The 25,453-nt window shown below is 36.3% G+C and overlaps 1 protein-coding gene across 4 annotated transcripts in view; it reads left to right on the top strand.

Moving 5' to 3' along the window:
- EXOC4 (exocyst complex component 4) overlaps positions 1-25,453 on the top strand; it is a 752,882-nt gene that overhangs the window by 68,550 nt on the left and 658,879 nt on the right. For all 4 annotated transcript variants that reach the window (XR_009053126.1, XM_057730962.1, XM_057730963.1 and 1 more), the window contains exon 6: positions 18,860-19,103. Coding sequence is in view for 3 of the 4 variants with exons in the window: in XM_057730962.1 (XP_057586945.1) it covers positions 18,860-19,103 (244 nt within the window). In the remaining variant the exon portion in view is untranslated. The remainder of the gene's footprint in view (positions 1-18,859; positions 19,104-25,453) is intronic.

Below are 25,453 nucleotides of genomic sequence, written 5' to 3'. Positions count from 1 at the left end.
CTATTGCTACCGCAACAAATTATCACAACATACATTGATTATCTTATGGTTGAAGTCAGTAAGAAGTCCAGTATGGGTCTCATTGGGCTAAAATGAAGGTTGTGGGCAGGGCTGTGTTCCTGCCAGAGGTTCTACAGGAGAATCCATTTCCTTACCTTTTCCTGCTCCAAGGGGCTCTTGCTTTCCTTGATTCGTGGCTCCCTTCCTCCATTTTCAAAACCAGGGACGGTGGGTCACATCTTTCACAGGTCACATCCTTCTCACCTCACATCTCTCTGACCCACTCTTCTGCTTCCTTCTTCCTCTCTTAAGGACCCATGTGATTAAATTGATTCCTACCTTGATAACCCAGGATCCTTTCCCCATCTCAGGGTCCTTAACCTTAATCATGGCAAGTGTGCTTTACCATGTAAAGGAACATATTTATAGATTCTGGGGATTAGGGCATGGATATCTTTCAGGGACCATTATTCTGCTTGTCACACTCTGCACTACCTGTTTTCTGACTTAAGTTATTTTTAGGAGCCAATGTATGAAAATTTGACTTTCTTGAAATTATGCATGAAGTCTTTGCAGTTCTAGTTTTTAGGACAATATCAATCTGGGTCACATTATTAAAGGGGATTGTATAAATGAGGAAGATGTAAATTGTGTAGAGAAAGGCATAAAATGTTACTATGCACATATAAAAGTGTGGGGCTGATGAAATGTACTATAACAAAGGACAGAAATTTTATCTTATTCTTAATAATGAACAGTAAGTCCCGAGGGTCTATTTGTGAAGTGCTCTGCAAGTCAGCCTAGAAAGTAAGTCCTTTTCAGCAGGGAATTTAACATAGGCTCTTAAAGCTCCTCTCTCATCTTGTGAAATAGTAGGATTGAGGGTGTAATCCATTAGAACTGACATTTTTATAGGGAAAGTTGCAATAGGGAATCCCTGGGTAGAATAGATCTCCCATTGGGGTGCCATAAATTAAAGTTGGAGGTGATTCCTGAGAACTTTCAGATTATTATTAATTAAATGAGAATTTTGATGGTTTGTGAATGAGTCATTTTTCAAATGTCTTATTTAGAGGTAGAGTTGTGAGTGACTTTTCTGTGAGAGGTATTCTATCATAGTTTGCAAGATACGTTACATCATTCAACTGATGCAGCAGTCCTACAAGGTAGTTGGGGCAGGTACTGTTGTTATTATCATTATGACTATTCTATGTCATGTTTAAGTGTATTATCAGGTATCTAAGTTATCGTAAAAGTTGTATGGAATTATATATGTCTATGCATCATCTAATTAAAAAATAAAATATTTAATTACAAAATGCAAAATCAGGGCACAGATTGGCAGATGCCAGCAACCCATTAGGAGAAAAATGATTAGCATCCACTTAATTTTCTTACATAATAATGGAGAAAAGCAATGGCATAATAAAGAACTGATCAAATAATGTGCAATTCACAGGCGAGTCTGTATACATGGAAAGATTGACATGTACTTGACAGACGTTAAGTATCCAGAATATATAAAGAATCCCTATAAATCAATGAAACAAACAAGTTGAAAAATAGGCAAAAATATGAGCAGGCAGTTTGCATAAGAGGACAACTTTGCTAGTAAATATATGAAAAACTGCTGATACTCTGTAGTTAATCAACTGTTATTTTTAAAACTCATTTTATAAATATGGACACTGAATCCAGGGAGGTTGAGTGACTGGTCCAGGTTCAACCAAGATGATAATTGTCGGAGGCTGGCCTCATGCTGTCCTCACTCTAAATATGTAAAGAATGTATTTTGCAAGCCTTTTTTCTATTATACTCATCAGTTGCAGTATTTTGTAGTATACAGGGAAACTAATGTCTAATTTAGATGTAATTCAACTCTAACTTAGGTAGAAGGATGGGAGAAGTGTGGAGAAAAGCCAATAATTATAGTAAAATGTTGGTTTAAGCTTTTGGATTCCCAATATGTCTTTTTATTTGGCAAATTGCCTTTGGAACATTTTGACTGAGCAATTACTCGCAAGGTACACAGGCGTTTCATTTGTGGCTTCTTTATTCATTTTATATTCCAGCTCCTGCTGGGATTGCTGAGAATGTAACTATAATGAAACTGGACTTCTTAACTCCCTTTCTTTTTAGTACCAGCATAGGTTAAGCAGTAAGAGTTAAAGAGAGCACAAGTGAAATGATTATTTTTTTCTTTTGCTGCTGTTTTCTTGGTGTGTGTTTTATTTCATCAAACCTTGTTCTTAGACATGCTATTTATTTTAAGAATTTTGGGTCTGATATTTTAAAAATTCTCTTTACATGGGTTGGGAGCTCTTACTTCTAACTTAAAAGGAGATGAAGTTTCTCTTTTTGGAACTCAAATATGTAGAATAGTGACTATATGATTCTCCAAAATCTTGACACCTTTTGAGTTACTTCTGTCCTCAGGACAGGACCTCTCTTGATATTTTAAATGAATTTTTTCTGAAGTATCCTTGCATTTGCTCTCATTAAGTATCTTTGACTTCTATGATTGGTCAAAAGTAGAGTTGAGGAATATATATGAGAGAGAAAAAACAGAATAGTTCACATGTTTCTATATGTAAAAATGAAACAAGACCAGAGTTTATTTTATTAAAAATATTGTTAATTTTTAATATATAAAAATATATATTAAGTATAATTTATAAATATAAATAAATACTATATAACATATATGCATGTATAAATATATAGACCCAGAATTGCTGAAGTAATCCTGAGGAAAAAGAACAAAGCAGGAGGACTTCCTAGGTGGCGCAGTGGTTAACAATCTGCTTGCCAGTGCAGGGGACACAGGTTCAATCCCTGCTCTGGGAAGATTCCACATGCCACAGAGCAACTAAGCCCGTGCACCACAACTATTGAGCCTTTGCTCTACAGCCTGTGAGCCGCAACTATTGAGCCCGTGTGCCTAGAGCCCGTGCTCTGCAACAAGAGAAGCCGCTACAATGAGGAACCCTCACACCACAATGAAGCATAGCCCCTGCTCTCAGCAACTAGAGAAAGCCCTTGTGCAGCAACAAAGACCCAACGCAGCCAATAAATAAATAAAATAAATAAATTAAAACAAACAAACAAAAAAACAAAGCAGGAGGCGTAACCCTCCCAGACTTTAGACAATACTACAAAGATACAATAATCAAAATAGTGTGGAATTGGGACAAAAACAGACATATGGGTCAATATATAGAAACAATACATATGGTCTACATTTACGCATGTGCAGCATATATACACTACATACATACACATAGTAAAAGTGTGAAAACAAATAGCAGAAAGATACAGAATATACAAGTATACCTCGGAGATGGTGCGGATTTGGTTCCAGACCACCACAATAAAGCGAGTCACAGGAATGTTTTGGTTTCCTCGTGCATATAAAAGTTATGTTTACACTATACTGTAGTCCGTTGTGTGCAATAGCACTATGTCCAAAAAACAATGGAAGTATCTTAATTAAAAAACAATTTATTGCTAAAAGATGCTGACCATCATCCGAGCCTTCAGTGAGCTGTAATCATCTTACTGGTGGAGGGTCTTTGCCTTGGTGTCGATGGCTGCTGACTGATGATCCGAGTGTTAGTTGCTGCAGGCTGGGGTAGTTGTGACGATTTCTTAAAATAAGACAGCAATGAAGTTTGCCCTCTTGACTGACTCTTCCTTTCACTTGAACATTTAGAGGCCACTGTAGGGTTGTTCATTGGCCTAATTTCAGTATTGTTGTGTCTCAGGGAATAGGGAGGCCTGAGGAGAGGGGAACAGCTGGTCAGCGGAGCAGTCAGAACACACACAGCATTTATTCCTTAAGTTCTCTATCTCACCTGGGTGTGGTTTGTGGTATCCCAAAACAGTTACAATAGTTACATCAGAGATCACTGGTCACCATAACAAATACAATAATAATGAAAAAGTTTAGACAAATTGTGGGATTTACCAAAATGTGACAGAGTGAGCAAATGCTGTTGGAAAAATGGCGCTGATAGACTTGCTTGACGCAGTGTTGCCACAAACCTTCAATTTGTTAAAAAAACAACAACAACAACAACAATATCTGCAAAGTTCAATAAAGTCAAGCACAATAAAATGAGGTGTGCCTGTATTCTGTATTTAATTATTAAGATATATTTATAATCAATTTATATTATAAAAATATGAATATTACATTATTCGTGCGCTAGAGATCATATAACCATCACCTGTGTACTTCCAACTAGATTAATAAATGTTACTATTTTTCTATATTTGCTTCCGATTCTCTTCTTAAAAAAAATAAAACATTACAGGTATAATTGCAGACTCCATTAATTCATGGCTTCTTTCCCAATTCTTCCCTCTCCTTTCTACTCCAGAGGTTAACTGCTATTTTGAAATTGTTCTGTCTTTTTTCCTGTATGTTTTCATACTTCTACTGTGTGTATGTATCTATATGTGTACATATTTTGTTCATTTGTCAATATAGAAACAGTGTATGTAGTTTATATATATATTTACATATAAATTTTATGCTTATAAATGGAAACCATATAGTCCTTTGAATATTTTAAGGCTTAAGTTAATTGGTTTACTTATTTACTTAATTTTAATTATATAATTGCTTAATTAACTTATAATTGTATAATACATCATTCTACTACTGGAGTGTTTCATTCAACATAATTTTGGAGTTTCTCATGTGCTGTAACTATTAATTTTACTATTGTCATATAGTATTTTATTATATAAATAGATCATAATTTATTTATTCCCTTATAGATAGACAAGGTATAAGTTGTTTCCTGTTTTTCATTATTGGGAACCTTACAGCAATGAAGATTCTTGTACATATTTCTTTGGGACAGTGTTTCCCAACCACTGGGAATGGTTTATAGTGTATCTACGATATACTTTTCAGCCTTTGGAGTAGTCAGTTGGGGCAGTCAGAACCCCTCGGCAAGTTCTTTCTAGCCACATGCAGCCACCTCCATTTATCCTAGTTATGCTTGTAGAAGTACTGTTATTTTCTGTGTGTGCCATGATGCCCAGAAGGTGGGCAAGCCTCGCTCTTAGGGTGCATGTGTGTATGGATAGGAATGTTGTGCCTTTTAAACTTTACTTGCAACTGATTTTTACAGTGATTATGCCAATGTAGAATTCTCCGAGCAGTGTGTGAGCTTTCGTTTCTCTACTTCTTGCCTTTAAAATGGGCTTTGTTAGACTTTAATTTTTGCAAATTGATTTCTATAAATGTGACAGGTGTTGTATTTTTTATTTAATTTAAGTTATTTTAGATTGCATTTCTCTGGTTTCTAGTGGTGTTTAGTGTCTTTCCATGTATATGGACCCTTTGGGCTCTTTTGTAAATTGTCTACTGTTAGCACAGTTTTTTATTACACTATTTGTTTTCTTCCTTAATGTATAAGAAAGCCAAGCGGATGCTAATAATTTTACTGTTAGTTGCTTGCAGGTATCTCCTAGTTATAGCTTATCTTTGCTTTTATTTGTTATACAAGTGTTTTAAATTTACATTAAAATAAAATATATCAGTATATATATTTTGTTTACATTTATATATTTTTTTCTTTATAATATGTATTGCTTCTGTCTTAAGAAATTTTTTCCAACTATGATTTCTTGAAAAAATATTTGCCTGTCTTAATGTTTTACAGGTCTCTTTGTTCTCTTAAGCTATTTGGAATTTATTTTTATTTACTTTGAGGAACTGAATTTTTTATGCATAGCCATTATTCCGGCATTTACTGGTAGTCCATCCTTCCCCCACTGACTTAAAACATTTTTTTAAACAGACTTTTTGTTTAAAAATAGTTTTCAGTTTATAGAAAACTTGCAAAGACAGTACACAGTCCTACTGTTTTTTTGTACCACTTCTATCGTATTTCTATATTTGTGGGTTTTCACAGCCTTTGTTTCACTTGACTGTTGCCTATCTTTGCACTGATACCACACTGTTTTGATATTGATAGCTTTATTTATTTTGGTGACTGACAAGAGAAGTATTCCTATTTTCCATGTCCTCAAAATTATCTAGACCATTTTTGGCCCTTTAGTCTTGCACATGTATGCAATTTAGAGTCAGAATGTTAAGTTCCATTAAAAATTGGGATTTTGATTGAAATTTAATTTATAGAGTAATTTACGAGAATTTGACTTTAGATCCATAAATGTCTTGCTAATCTTCTGTTAAATGTATTCCTAAGTATCTTATATATATTTTTTTAATTTTTAAAAAACTTAAAAAATTTTTTTACTTTTTAAATTAAAAAAATTTTAATTTTTAAATTTTGTTTTTAATTTTTTAATTTCTAATTTATTTATTTTTTGGCTGCATTGGGTCTTTGTTGCTGCACACAGGCTTTCTCTAGTTGTGGTGAGCGGGGGCTACTCTTCCTTGCAGTGCGCAGGCTTCTTGTTGTGGTGGCTTCTCTTGTTGCAGTGGCTTCTCTTGTGGAGCACGGGCTCTAGGCACGTGGGCTTCAGCAGTTGTGGCTCTTGGGCTCTAGAGTGCAGGCTCAGTTGTTGTGGTGCTTGGGCTCAGTTGCTGCACGGCATGTGGGATCTTCCCGGACCAGGGATCAAACCTGTGTCCCCTGCATTGGCAGGCGGATTCTTAACCACTGTGCCACCAGGGAAGTCCCATCTTACATTTTTTGTTGTTATTGTAAATGATTTTTTTTTCTGCTATGTTTTCTCTTTGGTTATACTTCTGAAAAGTTTGATTTTTTTTCCTGTTGATCTGTTTTTCTAACAATTTCGCTGAATTATTTTTAAAAAATTAGAATGTATTTGAGAAGTGTTTTTGTATATCTTCCTGGATTTTGTATGTAAATAGTTATAATGTATTAGTTGAGGACAATTTTGTCTTTCTTTCTTAAAAATGTAAGTTATTTGTTCCCCCTTCCCTTTTCCTCCATTAATTTTTCCATAGCAGGAAAACCTGCAGTATAAAGTTGAATAGCAGAGGCAATAGTGGGTCTTGCCTTTAATGGAAATGCCTCTAAAATGTCAACAATCAGTATATTTACTCTTGGTTTTTGACCGGTAATCTCTCTTACACTGGATGGGAAGCTATAGATGGTATTTTTTTCCTTTTTTTTTGGTACCTACTGTGCTATGGAGATATTTAAGAAATTCTCAACCATCTGTTTTTCTTTCTTCTTTCAAATGCAGTACATGTTCCAAGCTATGATTCTTGCCTGCAGCAATTATTAGGTCTTTTGCCAAGTTGTAGTTTTCTTCTCTCTTTCTTTATACATTTACTAAGTGGAAATTCCTGTGATGAAGAACTGCCGCTTCTGCATTTATTTATTCATTAAAGACATCAGTAAGAATCCATGGGTATTTATCCTGTTCTGTGAGTGATAATCAGCTGCCACCATTATTTTGTGTCTCGAGATCGCCCAGATTTGGCCACTGGTAGCTCATTCAGCTTGCTTCCTTTGTCCTTCCAATATGCCACCATCATTTGTTGGAGACTTCCTTACATTCTGTTACCACAAAACATTGGAGGCTCACCTGTGCTTTCCCTTGGAATTACCCATTCCTCTAATGAGCTCTGGTTTCTTTTACCGCGAGTGATACTTACTAACCAAGATCTGTGTTCTGCTTGTAGTCATTGCTACCGATATGTCATTATTGTAAAGTCTCTCTTAGATGACAGAACTAGGAAATAAATTCATATCTGTGTATGTTTTTGTGCATTTCTTTTTTTATTTGCACAGTCCTGGTATGCACAATACAATCTCATGAAAAACAATTTGTATCCTAGTGAAAATCAGATTTATTAATTTGAGTACAATATTTGTGTACAATTCTATTTGCGTACAGTAAGGCTTCTGGTATATGGTCAAAACGGTGAAAATTCAAACTTAAGCTAGTTCTTTTCCATAATTCATTCAATATGGTTATTTATTTGCAATACAGTTAGATTCACTTCTTACTATTTGTATTTTATTTGGTTGCTGCCCCGCCCCGGTTCTTGGTTGATTTCCATTTATTTTGGTGGGAGGGGGGCTTATGAAACATTATTATGTTCTAAGTGTCAGAATTACATAAACAGATATGCAGACTTGTCACCTCCCCATCTCTTTTATCTCATTCCCAAGTCTTATATTCCTTCTGTTCTGTTTCTACCCATCCCCTATAGTCAGTCTCATTAGTTTCTGGTTTATCCTTGTGGTTTTTTTGCACAAACAAGCAGATGTAGGTATCTTATACCTCTCTTTATTCCATTAAGGATAGGATACTGTAGATATTCTCTCAAACTCTACTTTTTTTCACTTTATAATATATCCTGGAAATCACTCCACATTAGTTCATAAAGATTTATTTTTTAACACTTGCATAGTACTTCATTGTATTGATTTTCCATAGTTCAGTTACTCTTATGTATGGATATGTAGGTTGTTTCCAGTATTTTGCCATTACAAGCAATGATGTGTGAATATGTATTGTCATATTGTTGGAGGTATATTATTAGGGTAACTGCCTAGAAGAGGGATAGCTGAGTGAAAAGATAAGCCCAAATGTAGTTTTTTTAGGTATTGACACTTCTTCAGAAGAGTTGTGCCAGTTTGCATTCCCACTGCCAGCGTGTGAGAGTGATTCTTTCCCCACAACTTTGCCAACAGAATGTATTGTAATACTTTAAAATTTTTGCCAATTTGATAGGTGAAAAATGGTATCACAGAATTATGTAATTTACATTTCTCTAAGAGTTGGTTTGAACAATGTTTCTTATATTTAAGATCCATTTTTATAAATTTTTTGTGAATTATCATTACAGTCATCCTTTGGTACCTGCAGGGCATTGGTTCCAGGACCCCTGAGGATACCAAAATCCTTGGATGCTTGAGTTCGTAATATAAAATGAATTTGCATATTACCTACGTACATTCTCTCATATACTTTAAATCATTTCTAGACTATTCATAGTACCTAATATATTGTAAAGGCTATGTAATTAGTTGTAAATACAGTGTAAATGCTATGTAAATAGTTGCCAGCATGCATCTATTTATTTAATTTTATTTATTGGCTGCATTAGGTCTCTGTTGCTGTGCGCGGGCCTTCTGTAGCCTTGGTGAGTGGGGGCTACTCTTCCCTGCGGTGCATGGGCCTCCCATTGTGGCGGCCTCCCATTGTGGCGGCCTCTCTTGTTGCCAAGTATGGGCTCTAGGCATGCAGGCTTCAGTAGTTGTGGCATGTGGGCTCAGTAGTTGTGGTGATCAGGCTTAGTTGCTCCACAGCACGCGGGATCTTTCTGGACCAGGGCTGGAACCATGGCCCCTGCACTGGCAGGCGGATGCACATGAACTTTCAAATCAGCTCGTCTGGGTCCCAAAACAGATGGCACGACATTTTGTAGGGGCTCCTCCATGTCGTTGACTCAGGGTGAGCACGTCCTTATGGCGCGGCCCTCCCGTGTGGGCTCAGTGACACCCCGCTGGCCGTGGGGAGAGGTCGGCAGTCTGGGCACACGGTTGCGTGCCTGCAGGAGGGGGTTCGGGGGTGTCTGACTTCTCGGACACTAAGAACCACTTGCTGTCAGCTCCTGAGCCAGCATGCATCTACATTCAAGTTTTGCTTTTGGGAACTTCCTGGAATTTATTTCCCGCAAATATTTTCTATCCACGGTTGGTTGAATCTGTGGATGTGGAACTTGCAGATATGGAGGGCTGACTTGTTTGTCTTTTATCCATTTTTAAATTTTACTTTTAATCTATTGATATACGTTAATGGAGTTCTTAATATTGAACCAATTTTTCATTCCTATAATAAAATCCCTCTTGATCATGTTGTATTATTTTTTCAACGCAGTATTGAATTCTGTTTGCTAATACTTTATATAGGAATTTTGCATGGATATTCATGAGTATTAGATTTTGGTTTTGATGATATCCGTAGATTTGGTTTCAGTTTGCTTCATAAAAGGAATTAGGACATTTTTCTTCATTTTCAATGCCCTGGAACAATATATGGTGCATTGGGACTATCTGGTGTTTGAAGATTTAGGAATTTCCCTGTGGAACCTTTTGGATCTGGTACTTTTTAATATTTTTGCTCTTATTCTTTAGTAATTTTCTGGTTCATCAATGTAAATTGTTCTCTTTAAACATTCTGTTTCTAGCGGAATCAATTTTAATAATCTCTGTTCCTCTAGGAAATTATTAATTTCATTTGTTCAGTTTTATTTATATAGAGGTCTATAAAGTATTTTTTGATGGTTTGGAAATTTTCTTTTGTTTCCTTTTTGTCATTTATCTTTAATTTGTGCTGTCTCCCTTCTTGATCAAAGTAGCTAATGGTTTGTCTATTGTATTAGTTTTTTTTTCTCCCAAGAAATAACCAGGATTTTGATTTATTGATTAGTTCTGTTGTTTTTCTGTTCTCTACTTATTTTCTGCTTTTATCTTTATTCTTTCCTTCTGCATGTTTTATTTTGGTTGATTTTTTTCCTGCACTAGAAATTGAAATCATGTATTTTAATTCTTTCATTTTTACTGATGAAAGTATTTAGTGATACAAATTTTTCTCTCATTACTGCTTTAAATGTGTCCCAGACATTTATCATTTACAAAATTTGTCTTATTTCTGTTTTTATTTCCCCTTTCATCTAAATGTTTTTAATAAAAGAATTTTAAATTTAAAGATGAAAGGGTCTTTTGTGTTTGTTTTGTTTTTCTTCATATTTTCTAGCTTTATTATGTGGAATTCAGAATGTTCCTTGTAATATTTCTACTTTATAGAACTTACTGACATTTTCTTTGTGACTTAATATATTATCATTCTTTTTTTAATATCCCAGGGGTACTTGAGAAGAAGATGCATTTTCTGTTATCAGTTGTAGAGTTTGATATACATTCATGAAATTCATCTTATTTAATTATGTCATTTAGGTCTTCTATCTTCATTTTTATTTTTAGCATTTTTCTTCTATGTCTGTTTGTATCACCTATAGTTTTTGTTTAAAAATGGTGATTGCTGTTTTTTGATATGTGAATAAATAGTCATATAAGTGTTGTAGTTTCATTGTGAATTGTGCCTTTTGGCATTAAAAATGCCCTTCTCTGTCGTGGTTGATGCTTTTTGAGTGGCATACTGTTCATCCTATCTTTTGAGCCTTTCTAAATTGCTTAGTATGTGTACAGCATACATAGCTCAGCCTTGCTTTGTAAGCCAAACTGAAATTTTTCTTTTAATAGATGAGTTGAATCCATTGATGTGTTTTGATATGACTGATGTCTTCTGTCTCAACTGTATCATAGTATTTTGTGAATATGTGTACTATGTATGCTGTGTTTCTCTATCTCTGAGATGTGTATTCTTTGCTCTTTAACTTATGCAGAATTTTTTTGTTTAGGAAGTTTTTTTCCCCTCTAGTTGTTATCTTTTAACGTTTACCTTTAAAAAATGCTCTTAGCCTCTTTTTTTTTTTTGTTGTTGTTGTTAAAAACTTTACTCTCAGATTTCTCCATTTTTATTGGTATCTTTGAATTCCCATCTATTGCCTAGATAACAAACAATAAACTTACTCTATTTTCCTCTTTCTTTCTCTTCTGCCATTTCTTAGTTGTATATTTTCACTTTTTCACAACATACTACTTTTGTGTAGTTGTCTTCCACACTTTTGTTTTTCTATTAAATCTACATTTAAATGTTCTAAATGTTTGTCATCAGACTTTTTGTTGAAGTTTCTTAGTCTCTTGGTTGGATGAAGTTCATCGTCTAAAAAATTCCTCAAGAAGGGGTCATGGGTGCAGAGTTCCTTCATTTGAAAACTTTTTTTTCCTTTTCCTATAGCCTTGATACTTAAAGGACAACTTGGGGATTTCTTGGTTTGCACTTTCAGTTATTGAATTTTTTTTTACAAACTGCTATTTCATTGTTGTTTTCCTTTGAGTGCTTTCTGAAAATTCTCATGCCTAATTTTTTTTTCCCTTATAAGTTCCTTGATTCTGTAGGCCTTAAGGATTTTTTAATCTTATAACTCAATAGTTTTAGTAAGATATGTCTTGAAGTTTTGATTTTTTTTTTTTTTTTTTTTTTTTTGGTGTTAATTTGCCAAGATACCCAATGGGCTACTGTTTAATTTTGTACATTCACAGTTATTTTTTTATTTTTTCATAAGTATTCTTGATTTACAATTTTAAGTGTTCTGTTGTTTACTTCCTATCACTCTTAGTTTTTCTTTGCTTGTCTTCCATTTCCACTACTTTCTCTTTCATCTTTGCATTTCTTCTTTTCTTCTTTTTTTCAATCTCCGTTTTGTCCTCTACTTTGGTGCCCTGCATTTCCTCAGTATATTTTATAAAATATTCATTTGAGTCTATTCTGCCTTGGGTATTTTGTATTTTATTCTTCATATCCGAGATAATTTTGTCTTTTTCTTCCATCTCTTTCCTGAGTTTGGTAAGTTTTGTTTTCACACTTTGCTTTTGATTGTCCACGTCTGGCATAATTTTTGGAATTTTGATTCAAGGTGGCTTTTCATATCCCCAGATTCTTGTTTGAGTATATTAATTCCACCCAGAGTGTTATCTTCTAGTTTTCTGTGTTTCATGGTTGTTTCATTGGATGAAATTTTCCTCCGTTGATGTGTGTTGTTGTTTTTTGTTGTTGTTGTTATACTCTCATAATGTGTTCATTTTTTTTCCTGTTTATTTTTATGATATTGGGGTGTTTTGTATTCCTAGCTCATTGGCTCCATCTTCTGTCATTATAGCAAACTCCAAATAGTTTAGTGGACTTTTTGTTTGTTTTGGTGGTGGGGGAAGATTGTTTGTTTTCTGAAGTTTGACTGTCCTGTTCCCTTTTTTGCCTCTTTCTCCCTTCATCATCCAACACAGGATAAGAGACAAGGAACAGATGAATAAATTGATAGTTTATATTAGTATTCACTAAAATGTGATTTATGCATTTATCTCTTCCTTGTTGTCTTATTTCTCTCTAAGATGCTATGTGTTTCAAACACTGCTCTTTCAAATTGTGTCTGCTTTTAAGTCCCTATAGTCCATGCTGTGATCTGCTTGCATACTTTTTTAGTATTTTGAAACTTAGGGTGGACTTTGTCTTTCTAAAACTTTGACGGTTTTAGATCAGTTTTAGGCTTATCACTAACTCCCTTTTAATCTAGCTCATCACTAACTTCCTTTTAATCTCTTAATCATAGTTTTTCACAGTCTACCCATTGTTTATAACAAAGCCTTGTGGCACAGCAGTGGTAGGGCAGTAGCATAAGGTACCACTTCCTGGGATTAGGTGGTTTTGTTTTTGTTTTTTTCTTATTTTTATTTATAGTTATTTTGAATTTGGGGCAGTTTCTGTCTTTAAGTTATCCCAAAGGCATGGTTTTTATGAGTTTTGTTTATTCTTACTGTTCTATGTTGTTTTCGGAGGAAACGTTGAGAAATGGGGATCTAAGCCACCCCTCTTGTCTTCAGCAACCCTGGAGATCCTAAAGCTAGAATGTTTACAAGCACATTTTTTTTTCTTTCTTTTATTTTTTGGGGTTTGTCTTGATGTCATATTATCTCATTTAATAGGCACCATTCTGTTGATAATGTTATTTCCACCTTACAGATGAAGAAATTGAGGTTCAGCAAGATTTAATGACTTGAGAGAGATCACACAACTAGAAAGTGGTAGACATGATAATTAAAGTGATGACAGGCTCTTGTTCTTCCTACTATATCGTGCAATCTCCCTGGGCAATTGAACTTACAAAATCATACATTAACAAAGGGCCACAGCCTAATACATTTTAGTGAATATTAATATAAACTATCAACTTATTCATCTGTTCCTTGTCTCTTATCTGGTATCCCTGTTACATTTCTAGTAGCCTCTTCTCCATTGGTTGCTACTCCTTGACCTACAAAGGGGTGTCCTTCTTGCTCAAGGTGATATAATGCACATCAAGTACTGTCCCAAGGAAAACTGATTTAACAGATGTTAGTTTTGTTTGTTTTTACCCTAATAGAGTATTCTACTCTACCTTCTCCCCAGACAAACATACCGTCATTCCCCCTTAGCCCACTTTCACTACCGAAGGATCAGTGCACATTCATTATGTTTTCAACACTCACTGCAATGTGGGGTTCCATCGCCACCTCTGAATTGAAACTATGCCTGTGCTGAGGCTGTAAAATCTCCTAGCTCCATGTAAATGATTGCCCCAAGCAGCAGCTGGCAACAGCTTTTGGCAGCCTCCTTTCAGGAGTGGGGTGTTATATTGTCTGTAGTTTTCTTTAACGTAATTTAATCTGTACCTTAGGGGTGCTTAGTTAACATTTTTGAAGTACCTTAATCAGGAATGCACACTCCAGGGGTAGTTAGTTAACATTTGAAAGACCCTAATCAAGGTTCTATACTCCAGAGGCAACCAGTGCATCAGATACTGCTCTCTCCATCTGCACCAGTGGGTGTGTTAATTAGAATGAAAGTTGTTAGAGGTAATTTTTCATTGGTGAACTGGATGGTATTTAAGGTAAGTAGTTGACCAAGTCCCTCCACTGGGACATATACGGAGGATAAGGATTGGATGAGGCCAGTAGCCTACCACTGTAGGTCTAGAGCTTGATTTGGTCCCATGCTTGCAGCCTTTGATGGAGGATCTTGGCAGCTCACCTGGCTAGTGGAGCATGTTAAGTCTCCATAACCCTACGTGGCCCAAATCCTGCTTGCCTTTTGCCTGCTTCTCCACCCAGAGCTCATTGGACACACACTCTGGCTCAACTTGTTTGCATTTCTTGTCCAATTTTGAGCTGTTTCTTCTTAATGTATATTTTATGTATAATTGTGTTTTGAGCAGGTTGGATATCTCAAGTGTGAATGTACAGTGCCATTTTGATCAGAAGCATAAGAATTACTTTTAAGTGATAACTTATTTTCTACTCGAGAATATCGTCAGTGTTCTGAGGCCAGGCTGCCATCTGTGGGGGCAGCATTATGGATGTGTAATTCTCTTGATACTTTGTGGGGTCTAATTAGGGCTGGTAATTTTTTGAAGGCTCTTATATTGAATTCTGCTCAGTAGTGGCAGGCACTTCTCTTAAATAGGGATAATGTTTTTGAATACAACATGTAAATTAAGTTCTATAGGTTGAAGTCATATATGAACTTTACATATTTACGTACTGTGCATAGTGTAAGGAGTGACGTCTATAGGCATTTCTATAAGTAAACACTACCATTATCTCTTACACCTTAATTGACATCTATAAATATAAATGATAAATGAAATAAAATAGCATATTCAATAAAAAGTTAAAAGGTATTACCAGGGCCCTTACCTTCTGCAGTTTGATAACATGTGTATAGATAGACATGGCATGTGTTACTGATCTTCTTACCAAACATACTGAGAAAAAAAAGCAGCCAGGAACTGGACTAGATTGCTTCCTGTATTCACTGGGAAACAAAAAAGTAGTTTTCTTTTATAAACTGTTTAGCTGCATAAATGGATTATTCACCTTGCTTATCTGTTATTAAATGGGCTTTTATGATATAGGCATACATAATTAGTTATATGCTTTAGAACCAGAGATATCTAGAGTTAAACCATAGTTAATGGAATCAGGGAATTACAGAGCTTGAAAAGACCTTAGATAGCATCTAGTTAATCCTTTCATGAGGACCAAAGTGTCCTAGTTAAACCCTCCTTCCATGATTCCACATGGACATGAATTATATCCACTTAGGCATATATGTCTATATATCTGTACCTATCTGTCTGCCTAATCTGTCTGATCTGTTTATCTATCTGTCTAGGAATATGTGTGTATAGGAAAGAAACAATTTGGACCAATAGCATTTTAGTAGAAATAATTGGTTAAAGAGCATCAAAGTCTTTTAACATTTAGCACTGTCCCGTCAGTGAAAGTCTCAAAACCAAGTTTAAGAAATCCTCACTTGATGAGATCCTTAGCAAAAAAAAAAAAAATCAAAGAAGAGAATTGGGAAAGGGAGTAAAGTATTTCTAATTTTAAAGTGTTCTAAAACCTACACATTGACTATGTATTATAATAATAGAGGTACATGCAAGAGAGTGATTTAGGGTCTATTAGTGCGGAAATATGTGTATTTTGTTCTAATGGTGGTGTGAAGCCTTACCGAATTTCAGCTAAATTATTTTTGTACAAGGCTTTTTCCTTAAAGCACCAATAATTCTATCTGACCTCACAGGGTTTTTGTGATGATTAGACTAGTCTTCAGGTTGATTATATTATTCTTTTAAATTGCCTTTTAATTTTCAGCTGATGTAAGTGAAATAGATAATATAAATTAATTAATATTGGCTCTATTCAGTGTTTATGCTCTAGGAGATTTCGGGAGACAAACAGCAAGGTAAGGTTGTAAACAAATGTGCCATTTGGGGCTGTGGCATTTTATTACTCATACCTTGCTTATTTGTTATTTTTTAATAGGCTATCTATCATATTAGTGTGCATAAAAGTAGCTATATGCCACATAATCTAGAGGCTTATTGATTTCAGCTACATTTACTTCATCACCCAGGCACTCTTGCAGCAGGCGGCTGTGATGTTCAGGTGGTCCTTTGCACGTGCCCTGTGACTCATATGTGCTCTTTTGTGAAGATCATTTTGTCCCAGCTAAGTTTCTATTACTTTCTTTCCTGCCTAAAGCTCTGCTTATAGATTTGCTTCATTTCCTCCCTCTGCCATGCTGAATTTAGGTGGCTCCCTGGCTGCTAAGTCCTTGACTGCTCTTGAGGTTGGTTTTGCAGGATGGAGTAATTCTGTGGCCCAAGGTGTCTAGCTCTTCATGTGTAAAACAAAACCAGTAACTAAAATGTCTGTTCTTGGAACGTCACATCTAGAAATATCGATGACTTTTTGTTTTGTCTTGTCATCAGAATCGTCAGCTCAGTTTAGAGAGTGAAGGCTTCCTTGGTTCTACTCCCAGTTTGCTAGTATTAAAATATTTAAAATTAAATACCATATCATCAGATGCCCTCTCCACTGTGGACAAAACCACATGGATTTGGTCATTCCCTGTGTGCTTCTCTCTTGTTGTGGGTTTCAGGGCTCTAGTGAATTGAAGTAGGGCAACAGCATTATGGATAAATCTGTAGAGGACTTACTCACTTAAGAACAAATTGGTATAAGTAAGTATATCATGGGTGTCATTAAATGAACATTGAATGTTCATACTTAAGTGCATTTTATGAGTTGGGAGCAAAAAAGAGATTGAGGAGAATAGCCTACATTTCACCTCAAGTAGAGGTTTCAGAGACTTTATACAGTGGTTAGAAGGACTTTTCCCATATACTGGGATATTTTCATTCTTCCTGCAATAAATAAATTTCAAAACACTCCAGTGGTGCCCAACAACTTCGAGTGGGTTTGTAGTAAGTTGAGCTTGAATCTATACACTGAAGAAGAATGTATACATTCTTTCGGGATATCACATTTTAAAAACCTTTCAGTTGTCGTTTAGAGGAGTGGAGGAGAGGGGAGGATGGGGACAGCTTTATTTGGGTCCATCTTTAGGCTTGTATTTACTTTTGCTTTTCTCTGTCTTAATCCAGCCATTTGTAAAATGAGAGAATTACTTTTAGGCCAGTGGTTTTTAACCTGTAGTTCTTCTGGTAGTTGTAGAAACCCCTGAAATCATGTGAGGAGTTTTGTGTATGTATGTGTTAGTTTGAGGGAAAGGCCTACGGTTTTCAGCAGGTGACGGACATCTCAGATTCCAGTCCTGCCCTTGCCCCAACTCCCACAGGGGTTAAGCACTGTTAGAAGCTATTTCTTTCATTGTCAAACCAGATGGTTTGGATGAAAGGTGTAGTCTAAAGATCTGCAGAGACTTTAGACATATACTACTACTCAGAAAACGTCCATGGATTAGCAAGACCTGTCTTCAGTAGATGATGATGTTATGGTGGACACGTATTTACAGAAAAATAGAATGTTGTTCTTTTGTATAAATATGAAATACTCTTCATTACTTTTCCTCAGTCTTGTCTCACTTGTACTTATTGTTTTTCCTTTTTCTTCATCTGTCATGTTATAATTTTAACTTATTTAGCTTTTCTTTGCCACGTGTGTATAATGTCTTTTTAAAAAAATATTTATTTTTATTTATTGTCTGTGTTGGGTCTTTGTTGCTGTGTGCAGGTTTTCTGTAGTTAGAGAGAGTGGGGGCTACTCTTTGTTGCGGTGTGCAGGCTTCTCACTGCAGTGGCTTCTCTTGTTGCAGAGCATGGGCTCCAGGCATGTGGGCTTCAGTAGTTGTGGAGCATGGGCTCAGTAGTTGTGGTGCATGGGCTTAGTTGCTCCTTGGCGTGTGGGATCTTCCCGGACCAGGGCTCGAACCTATGTCCCCCTGCATTGGCAGGCGGATTCTTAACCACTGTGCTACCAGGGAAGCCCTATGATGTCATTTTATCAAGCTACTTACCTCTAATAAATAGGAATTTGAAGCCTGTGGTCTGGCTCTTTAGAATTCTCCTGTAGCACCAAATATGGCATTTTAGAAACAGTGAATGTTAATAAATGTCACAAATGTTCATCAGTGTTCTACAAATGACTCGTTGTGGAAGTGGTAGTCCATGGGAACTTTTCTGTGGCGATTTGCTTACTTTAAATTGCTTCTCCTTCTTACTAATTGATGGCTGTAAGTTGAGGAACTGAACTGTTTGTGTGTGTGTGTGTGATTCTTAGATAGTTACTGTGTAAGTATAATTTCATTACAAATTTAATTGAAAAATGACTCTGATTCCTTTAGGGAAATGACTGCATTATTTTAGACCCATTCTGTTTTTGGATTTGGCGATGAAATCTGTGGCTGCTGATTATTTTTTTTACAGCGAAGGAGATAAACCTCCAGGACATCAAGGAGGATTTGGAGTTGGATCCAGAGGAGAACAGCACCCTTTTTATGGGCATCCTCATCAAGGGGCTGGCCAAACTGAAGAAGATCCCAGAGACAGTTAAGGCGATCAAAGAACGCTTGGAGCAGGAGCTGAAGCAGATTGTGAAGAGGTCTACAACCCAGGTGGCAGACAGTGGCTATCAGCGGGGAGAGAACCTCACGGCCGAGAACCAACCAAGGTAGGTGGCGGTGCGGTTTGTGTTTTTGATAATTGTATTTACTGTACCTTTTCTAGGTTGGGGTGGGGGTGGTAAGTATCTTAGGTTGATATTGTTTCTTGAACTTTGGATAATATGGCCCATACAGACTCAGATTGGTGAAAACAGCTTGAAGAGGCATAGTTGAGCTGGTTTTTGATGTAGTACAGAAGTTTTAAAGCATGTTGTCCATGCTCAAATGAAAGAATGTGGCAATTATTGACTATTTCTTAAGCACTAAACTGTATTCAAGGCAGTTTATGTATATTATCTTATTTAATTCTCACGACAACTTTTTAATTTATGTATTTTTATTTATTGGCTGCATTGGGTCTTCATTGCTGCCCGTGGGCTACTCTTTGTTGTGATGCATGGGCTTTTCGTTGCAGTGGCTTCTTGTTGTGGAGCACAGGCTCTAGGTGCATGGGCTTCAGTAGTTGTGACTTGTGGGCTCTACAGCGCAGGCTCAGTAGTTGTGATGCATGGCTTAGTTGCTCTGCGGCATGTGGGATCTTCCCGGACCAGGGATCGAACCCATGTTCCCTGCGTTGGCAGGCAGATTCTTAACCACTGCGCCACCAGGGAAGTCCCCTCACTACAACTTTTTGAGTTACTTACTTGGTATCCACATTTTACAGTTAAGGAAACTGGGGCTCAGAGATGAAGTAATTAGCTCAAGGTCACAGAACAAGTGGTTGGTCTTGAAGTTGAATGCAAGTTCATGGTCTTTCCTCTGTCCCATGCTTTCTTCTTTAATGTGTAGTGACATTTGCCAATAGACAAATCAACCTCAGAAATTCCTTTATGTACTTAAAACAACTGGTAAGGTTTGGATTTCATAATTCTTGTTTCATAGGGGAAAAAGGTCCTCTGATCCTAACTCTCTCTTGACAGTGATACACTGGGAGCTCATGACTGCCAAACCAGAGAGTAGAGCTTCATAGTCTAATGTCATCCGATGGTGGGAAAAGATACTTCAAATTGAGGCTTTCTTAGAAAATCCAAGATTCACTCTACATGGGTCTCTGTTCGCTCATCCCCCTTCTCTGTTCTATTCCCCAACCCTCCATGTACACCAGATAAACGGGCAAGGCAGGAATTTGGCATTGGAGGGAAAAGGCCAATGGAAACTACAATTTCAGCAGAGAACATAGGGCAAAGTAGAGCATGTTTTCTGAGCTGCTAAAATAATGTGAGTTCCTGGGAGGTGCTAGACAGATCATAATCTTGTTGACATGTTGTGAGGGAAATTCTACTGTTTGTACTCAGGACTTAAAACAAATTTTTTTTAAATAAGATAAGCAAACATAAGGAGAAACAATAGTAGCTTACTTAGTATGGCGTTCCCTTGGCTTAGTTTAAAATTTTGAAGAAATTAATTTATTCTATTTACATTTTCTGTATACTTTTGTTTTTCTAAATAACATTGATCTTAATGATACTTTAAAACTCTTCAAAAATTAATTCCCTTGTAAACGTCATTCAAAAGTGCAGTGAAGGAAACATTCTCCATTCTCCACCCCTCTTCTGCCATAGAATATTTCAAAGCACGTGTTTCGAGGAGCACGGTTTTGGAGTTGAGCAGACGTGACTTTGAATTTCAGCTCCGTAACTGAGGAAGATAATACCTGCCTTACAGGGTAGCTGACGTTAGATGAGGTTATATGGTTAGAGCTTGGTAGAGTAGTGCCAGTAAGTACCATTACATGCATATGTGTGTGTACGAATACATAAGTTTATTTATTCTGGGTTCCTTTCCCAACTCACATTGTGACCCAGAGAAGCGGGGTATGGTTCTAAATTGAAGTGTTCTTTTCTTCTTTGTCTGCCCGGTGCCTGGATTTTCATGAAGGCCTTTTGCCTCCTTAGTAATGAACACTCCAGAATTCTGATTTGCTATTTGCCCTGTTGCTGCAAGTCCCTAGATGAATACACTGAACTTTCATAGGAAAATATCATGACTATAGTATATACTGGAAATAAAACGAAAAGGGCACGGATCGATAACTTTTCGGCAGTTCTCATTACAGTCCCCTCAACAGCAGTGTGTCTTTCCTAAGATTTTGACCTCTTCCTCTTCTTTTCCCTCGGCCCCTTCCAAAATTCACAAGTGGAAATTACAGCAGTAGAAGCGGAAATTCAGCCTACTGCCCCAGGAAATAATAAATGTTTCTCTATGAAGAATGAGTCAGCAGGAGGAGTTTTTCCTCTTTTTGCTTCTTGTCAGTATTTTAAAGGCTTTTGTAGGCAGGATATATTGGACACTGGCAAGTGAACAAGCTGCTTGTCTTGATTTCATGCCTATAACACGATCCCATTTTATAAAGTGTACAAATCTGAAATTTTGGGCTGAAACTATTATGAGGTGAAATAGTACGGAGAAAGCAAGTATTTGGAGTGAAACACTCTTTTTGAAAATCAAAGATTGAATTCTTGGGTTGGTGTTCCAAATGACTGATAATTTGGAGCCAGTCTGTAGTGGCTGTGTGCCAACAAATGCTTTAAAACTCCTCAGAATTAATTACCTGGGAAGCTTCCTTCAAAGGTGATTGCATTGTTGCTTCTAGAGGTTTAGAATTTTAGAAAGGATATTGTCAGATTAGCCTTGAAGCTTGCAAGGTACCTTGTATTAAACTGTGCTGGGAGGTGTGAATGACGTTAGAGAAGTAAAGTCATAATACTCTGCATTATTAGTATCCTTTACCATTCAAAGGATCTTATCCTAAAGGGCTGTTTTCCTTAAAGGAAGCTGGAGCATAGGCAGAAAGAACCAGGAATCCTTACACGAAATGGTTCTCTGCCTCACTTCCCCCGCTCCCCCCCCCCCGCCCCCCCATGAAATTACCTATTCTACACTGTTAGCATATACATGCTGCTCTGAGGCCAGATACCAGATTTGTAAGTTTCCTTAAAAGGTTCATTGTTCAACAAAATCTTCTTAAATGCCTTCTGGCTGTGAAGCATTGCTGGCCTGTTTTCATTTGTCTTTATGTAAAGAGAATTAATGTTGTGTGCTATTTTGCTAGAAAAGTAGTAGGAACCAGACTGGTGAATTCTGTTTTTGCTTTCACTCCCTGCAGAGCCAGAATACTTTCACAGCCAATTTTCAAAAATCACTTTGGTCACCCACTTATTTTATTCTTGACCGCCCCCGCCAACCTATCTATTGTCCGTTTATAGGAGAAATATTTTGTCTTTCTGTTCATTCATTATCTAGTGTCTATAAACCTGTTTACTAAGAAAGGAAAAGATTCAACTACTGTTGTCGCTAACTTGATAAACATTAGGGTAACACGTGCTTTTTAAATCTCCCAGAACCACCTGCTCCCCTTAATTTCCTCAGAAAGGCAGGCGGTGTCTTCAGTTTCAGATGGATTGTGTGGTGGGCAGCCTGTGTAGCTCACAACCAATTTCTTCCACTCCCGCTGCCTCGTTACTGGTTCTTTCCCAAAATCTAGCTCATGAGCATTTTCCTGTCGTCTTTGTTTCAAAAAAGCTGGAGGAAGTTCTTTACTACTTAGCAAATAAGAAAAGGATGAGAAATACGTAGAACAAACAAAATCTTCTCAAAGGTGTGATATCTTGTCAAGAAAAAGGGAGAGTGAAGAAAGTGGGAAAAGAGAAAGGATTGGCATGTGTGTAACAACTACTGGGGCTTATTTGAAAAGGCTCCTGTTTAAAAGCGAAAGCAGACCGGGGAGGTGCTGGAGGCCCGCTCCCCTTTGGTAAATCTGTTGGTCTGGAAGAGGGTAGAAAGGATTGAACGAGTGGACTCCAGGGCTGCCAGGGAAGGAGACCATTCTGCGATGTTCCTTGAACTCTGTGATGAGTGAGGGAAGATTAAGCATCTGGTATGAAAAGCAAAGAACATTGCATATTCTGTGCTCACTGTGATAGTAAAGAAAGATTCATGGAAAAGAACAGGAGAGAACTATGCTTTAATGCCAAAAGTAATTGTGTTTGGATAGTAAGGTTATAGGTTTCCCCCCTCTATTTTGCAACTGTTATAGGGAAAATTAATTACTTAAGAATTAAAGTATTACTCAAGTTATTGTAATCTGAAGAAATCATTACAAATGGAAATGCTGAAAAACATAATACCTGTTTGCAAACCAAGTGGATCATGTTCTTTCAATTACTTTTAATGGTGTGTATGTGTTTGGTTATTTTCTGACTACTCCTAATGCTACTCCTACTACTACAGAAGCTTCAAGAGAAGAGAGAACTAGTTTGCCTTGTTCTGCACTGTATCTCCAGAATGTAGGCACAGTGTCCACCAGACCCATAAGTCTTTTTTGAATGAAAGAATGAATTCCACTTACATTGACTATCTGTCATGGACCAGAAATTGGGCTAAAACGCCAAACAAATATGACATGGTTCCTGTCCTTATAGAGTTTAAAGTCTAGAGGGGAAGAAAGGCATTCATCAGAGAATCCTTAGATAAGTGCATTATTACAGGCTGGTAAGTGCTAAAGAGCAAAAGCAAAATGTGCCAGAATGCTAAAGAGGAAAAGCAAAAAGAGCATATAACCATGGGGACCTGATCTGGTCTGGGTAGGTGGGCATGAGGGGGTGTCTTGCGCGTGTGTGTGTTTTAAATAATTAAGTGAGGCTTTTACTGTTGTTTATACTAGTTGTAGTTATCAAGCTCCATACATTTGTTAGCACCTACTAGTTATTATTCTGGTTGTGTAGTTGCCTTAACATTGACATATAAGATGTGAGAAGGAAAGCATCTGATTCTCGATGTGCCAATTTCAAAGTTTTTTGCTGATTGATTAGATTTTGTGGTTGATTAGATTTTGATAATTATTGCCAAGTGTACTTTTCTTAGAGATAATACCAAGTTTTCATGTCATCAGTAATATTTGAGAGTTCCTGAATCCCCTAGTAAACAGACTGTATTATTAAATGTTTTTACCTTTGTCAGTCTGATTGGTGAAAAATGGTATTTCCAAGGTGGTTTTGATTTGTATTTTTTAGAGAAAATTTGAGTGAGGTCAAGCTTCTTTTTATATGTGTAAAAAAAATTTTGTTATGATATATGTGTTATATCTGGATATATTATTTCAGAATAATCTAGGTTGAGGGTGAGTATAGATATAGCTAAAACAAGATTAGTGATAAATGATACTTACTGAATCAGGGTGATAGGTACTGGATGGTTCATTACCCCATCCTAAAAGTAGGTTGTTTAAAAGTTGAAATTTTCAATAATACAGTGGTCAAATAATGTTTTATTTCCTTTTCAGTGAACACTTATTTTTCCAGTTTTTTTTTTTTTATTGATTTGCAGACACTCTTTATATATCAAGAAAATTAGTTCTTTGGGATTTATATTATAATTTCCCCCCAGCTTCTTTCTCTTTTGACTTTGTTTATGATATCTGATTATGTAGATATTTCTTTTACTTTTATGATGTTATATTTATCAGTGTTTTCTTTTATGTCTGGATTTTGTGTCAGAACTTAGGTCTTCACTCTTAGATTATAAATATATAATTTCCTAAAGTTTTTCTAGTACAATCTTAACATTTGTATTTTTGGTAGATCTGGAATCTGAAGGAGTGGCCATGCTACTTTTAAATAGTTGTAACATTTATTACATTGTATTGTAATGGACTATATACCCTTTTCATTTCTGCCTCCTAAGTGTCTGTCATGTAATTGATTGTCAGTGTTAGATGAATCATTGCTGAATAATTCTAACATTGAGTCATCTACTTTAGAGTCATGTTTTTCTTCATGGTTGGTATTTGCCTCATTTCTTAAAACTTTGTATCCCCCACCCAGTTTCGCAGTCTATGCAGGCTATAGATTTGTAGAGATACATTGAATAATTGCTCTAAAAGGTGGAAAAATATACTTTAAAAATATTTTAAAAATTCAGAGTCCAGAACTTGAAATGAGAACATACTGTTGTAGTAGGCCAGTCTTACAAAGTGGTTTTATCTATGAGAAAGTCTAAAGGCTCAAGCCCCAAGGTTAGTTTAGTGGTACAAGTACAGTGTTTATGAAAAGAGAAATAAATGAAATATTTCTCATGATTTCTTTGTATCTGTGGCTAGAGTCAGGCTTGTATTTCTTTTTCAAATAAGTAGCATTTCCTTTCATCTCCTCTTTCTCTATTACTCTTCTCCTAAGCATCAGAAATATAGGGTATGGTGGAATTGGTCATTTTATTTTGCAGAAAAATCATTTAAGAGCAGCTTTGAAGCAAGGTCAAGCATTTGTCCTTGTGGCTTCTTGTAGCCATTCCCAAGCACTGCATGTAGCACCTGGACATGCTTGGAATCAGGAAGGGCCTCGATGTAATTTAGATGAGTAGT

This window comes from Hippopotamus amphibius, chromosome 4, assembly GCF_030028045.1.
Source record: "Hippopotamus amphibius kiboko isolate mHipAmp2 chromosome 4, mHipAmp2.hap2, whole genome shotgun sequence".
NCBI lineage: Eukaryota > Metazoa > Chordata > Mammalia > Artiodactyla > Hippopotamidae > Hippopotamus > Hippopotamus amphibius.
Note: the sequence above shows the minus strand (reverse complement) of the source record. Positions and strands in the feature narration are given on the sequence as shown.